The 3,927-nt window shown below is 48.7% G+C and overlaps 1 protein-coding gene across 1 annotated transcript; it reads right to left on the bottom strand.

Annotated features, from left to right (window-relative positions):
- Positions 1-206: 206 nt before the first annotated feature.
- Positions 207-3,643, bottom strand: EMH_0014350 (SAG family member; the record flags this gene model as incomplete). The annotated part of the gene is made up of 6 exons (XM_013500096.1): positions 207-312; positions 436-794; positions 1,099-1,289; positions 1,390-1,472; positions 3,066-3,167; positions 3,288-3,643. 6 exons carry the CDS (start codon positions 3,641-3,643, stop codon positions 207-209), a joined length of 1,197 nt encoding a protein of 398 aa, XP_013355550.1.
- Positions 3,644-3,927: the final 284 nt, after the last annotated feature.

Raw genomic sequence — 3,927 nt, 5'->3', positions numbered from 1 at the left:
TGATTAATGTATCTACTGAAGCAGCATAAGGGATCGGAACCGCACGCAAGGCAGTTTGAGGCATTTGCTGCTGATACAGTTGGGGGATGCAACCCACAAATGTCGAGAGCTGAGTGTCCCGAAAGACTTCGTTTATGCCTCCCCAGAAAATTGTGAATGGCAGATGTACAAGCGCTGTAGCTTGAGTTGATAACTCAAGGGGTTCTTTACAAGAAAAAAGCAGCCACTGCTGCGGCTGCAACAGCGAAGAAAGTCGGCATTGCTGCGCTGCCGGAATTGATGGCCTTGGTGATGCGATCCCACTGTTCTTGACTGAGACGCACAAACAGTCTCAACAAACTCACCTTGCTGGAGAGGAGTCAAGGAGAGAAGATGAGGGTTTTCAATATTGTAGTAAGGGGCAACGACAGTCGCATGTTTAAGGGGTCAACTTACGTGAAGGGAGCTACTTCCGCTGTCAAGGCTTTGGGGGTCGTAACACACAGAAGTGCCTTCAATTCTTTGTCATCTCCAGTTCCAGAATCGACTCCCTTAGCCTTCACCCCTGCTGGGCATGTGAAGTATGCGCAGTCCACTTTGGGGTTCTCTTGAGGGTTGAACAGAGATATAAATGACACATTGTTGGCTGCCTTGTAAACATCTGTAGTTTTATCGTAAGGAGGAGGCAAACCGTCGAAGTTGGTGAAGGCTTCTTTCCAGTGATCCACTGCGGCCTGGCAGTCAGCGTCGGTTCCTTCTTGCACTGCGTACGCGTAGGTACCGTCTGGTTTAATTTCCCCTTCAGTCACCGTGTTCTGTTCAAGTTGCACAAACCATCCAACCTTTAGTAATGGGCTGGGTTCGTTCCATCAGGTGTTGGCGCATAGTTAGCCTGTGCTGACATTGTCCCTTGAGTCCACGTGTTCGTGTTGCGGTCCTTTGGCGTGCGTCACAGCAACGGGCGGCGTGGACTTTGGTGTGTGTGTGTGTGTGTGTGTGTGTGTATGTACATGCATATGCATATCTACGTATATTATTTTATGCATCAGGGTGTATTTTTTAGTATTTCAGCCGATTTCGGGACCGAGGGATTCCTGTGGCTTAATTGCGAAGCCGTACCTGTTTCATAGCTTGGCAAACGGCCGTCAGGTATCCTGTGTTTAGCTCGGTACTCCCAGACCGACCTTTTGTACTTGATGAATAAATAGGGAGCTGTTCAGGAGGATTAGCACTATCTGCTGCTGCTTGGAATCCAGTAAAGCCCGCAAGGCTCCGCGCTGCGTTCATCTGGGACGAGCAATTTACCCGTACTGCAACCGCACGCTCGACAACGTCACCGTCTAATCCCTTTAGTTTTTTTTCTCTCATCAAGACCAAACACATTTGTAATTCTGATTCTTATGGGCTCACCTGCCTTGTTTGTAGCAGTGTTTTCTGGTTCCTGCCCGTCGACCCTAGCCAAGAGGACGGCGGCCGCCGCCAAAGAGAGGAGCCTGACAACACCCATCCTCGAGACACCGTGAAAATATAGATTTTCAGTATCTAAAATACCACCGAAATGAGGCAAAGGCTCAGGAAGCGCGGCTAACTCCTTGGGGGAAAGTTTGCTTAGAGGCAGGAGCGGTTCGGCTCCACTGGTCGCGGCCTCGGGGCTCCCCTGCAGGTAAGCACAGAAGCCGCGATTAATGGTGTGTATTTAGGATATATAAGTCCTTTTTTCAAGCAGTTATAATCTTCGTGAGAGGATTTAGTACACGTTCATGTGAGAAAAGCCGTACCAATATGTTCCCGCGGCCGCTTGCGTTTCTCTGGCAGAAGCCTACGATGCCTTAGGTTCCATATAGATGTTGCAGCAATCTTCAAGTGGCCAGCTGAACGCATTTTACCCCAACATTATCGTGACTTTGTTGCTTGCAGCTAGGTTCCTTGTCACCGTGCTGTGGTCCCTCCTGCAGAGGGGCGTAGTCGCTAGAGTTCCAGTTCGTTACCTCTAGTCCCGCAATTTCAGGTCTCCCGCTCACTCCGCTCTATCTGTCGCCTTGCTCAAGTTTAGGTAATTTTTCCTAAATAAAGAGCACTTCAGACTGCTTCGCCCCAAATTTACAAATGTTTCCTCAGCCGAAGGGCTTCCCCTTCAGTTGCCGCGCCTCACACTTGCCGTAAGTTTATTATTCTTATTAAAGAGTACCAGACGTGGACACAGCCCTCTTTTCCTTCGTAAGGCATGCTGACGCTTCATAAGCTTTTAAGCCGTCTAAAAAGATTATTCGTGCAGTGAATTGTTCGTCGTCTGCAGTCTTATAGGATGGCAGATGCTGCAAATGATCACGCTCATCGACGGGTAACTAAACTTCTAAACATTTTCAGAGCGTGCCTGCTGCTTCCTACCAAGCTCAGCATAAATGTGTTTCGGTACTTCTGCTAACAGCCAAAAGTACATTTTGTCGCGGCTCCAAGATTTACCACAACATGAACTCAGCTAATGTATTCCTGTGATCTCGATCCCAGCAATGGGAACAACCCCACACCAAGACGGCCCAACGGCACAATTCAGTTCAACTTGTAGGGCTTTCCATGCTTCATTTGTTCCGTCCGCAGTTGCCGTCCTTTTCTGCCACCCCTCGCTAGAACTGGGCTCTCACAGCATCTCATTTTAAGACAACTACTATTCACAGGAGTCCGCACTACTGGCACACACACATCTTCAATGTTGTGCTTGTAACCAGTTGATTTAGTATAGAGACGCTGATTTCGATATATTTATCGTGAGAAAACTTGAAGTTAAGCCCTCTTAACACACGGCAGAAGGCCTTCTTTTCCTTAAGCCCTGTTGGCTAGCTAGGACTTGTGCTGCCCCTACTTTAAGGAAAGATATGCCCTTAATTAAGTTGTCTACTGAGACAACTTACGCTGTTGGAGCCTTACGTAAGGAAGTTTGAGGCAATTACGACAAAGTTGCAGGAAACCAGCCGCAAAAGTCAGCAGGTGACCGTCCCGAGGGACTTCCTTTAACCGTCCCCAATAAACTGTAAATGCCAGACATACAAGCGCTGTCGTTTGAGTTGATAACTCAAGTGATTCTTTACAAGAAAAGAGCAGCCACTGCTGCCGCAGCAACGGCGAAGAAAGTCGGCACTGCTGCGCTGCCGGAATTGATGGCCTTGGTGATGCGATCCCACTCTTCTTGACTGAGACGCACAAACAGTCTCAAGCAACTCACCTTGCTGTAGAAGAGTCAAAGAGAGAAGGTAAGGGTTTTCAATACTCTAAGGGGAGATGACAGTCGCAAGTTTAAGGGGTCAACTTACGTGAAGGGAGCATCGGCGTCTGTCAAGGCTTTGGGGGTCGTGACACACAAAAGTGCCTTCAATTCCTTGTCCGTTTCCCCTCCCCTGGCTCCCGTTGGCGTTGCTGCTGCCGGGCATGTGAAGTATGCGCAGTCCACCTTGGGATTCTCGTCAGGGTTAAACAGAGAGATGAAAGAGACATTTTGGGCGCTTTTGTACACAGTTGTGTCGGTGCTGTTAGCTGGCGGCAGGCCGTCGAAGTTGGCGAAGGCTTCTTTCCAGTAGGCCACTGCGGCCTCGCAGTCGGCGTTGGTTCCGTCCTGCACTGCGTAGGCGTAGGTACCATCTGGTTTAATTGTCGTTACAGACTCTGCCATCTTTTCCTGTTGCACAAGGCAGGACAAGGCACCGAACAGCTGGCTGTAGTGCCTCGAGAAAAGATATTGGCTTGTTCCATCAGGTGTCGCTTCTATCTCTGGGTCTATATTATGCTCGTATTTCCAATTTCACTGCAAATGATGGCATGCGTCTTAACGTGTACGTCCATGTAAGTATACACATCTATGCATATATATGTATACCTGCTTGTATGTTCGGAAGTGCATTTTAGGGCCTGATTAGGTATCAAGGCAGAGCTACTCCAGAGTCGTTAATGCCAGAT

Source organism: Eimeria mitis, genomic scaffold (assembly GCF_000499745.2).
Source record: "Eimeria mitis Houghton genomic scaffold, Emh_scaff500, whole genome shotgun sequence".
NCBI lineage: Eukaryota > Apicomplexa > Conoidasida > Eucoccidiorida > Eimeriidae > Eimeria > Eimeria mitis.
Note: the sequence above shows the minus strand (reverse complement) of the source record. Positions and strands in the feature narration are given on the sequence as shown.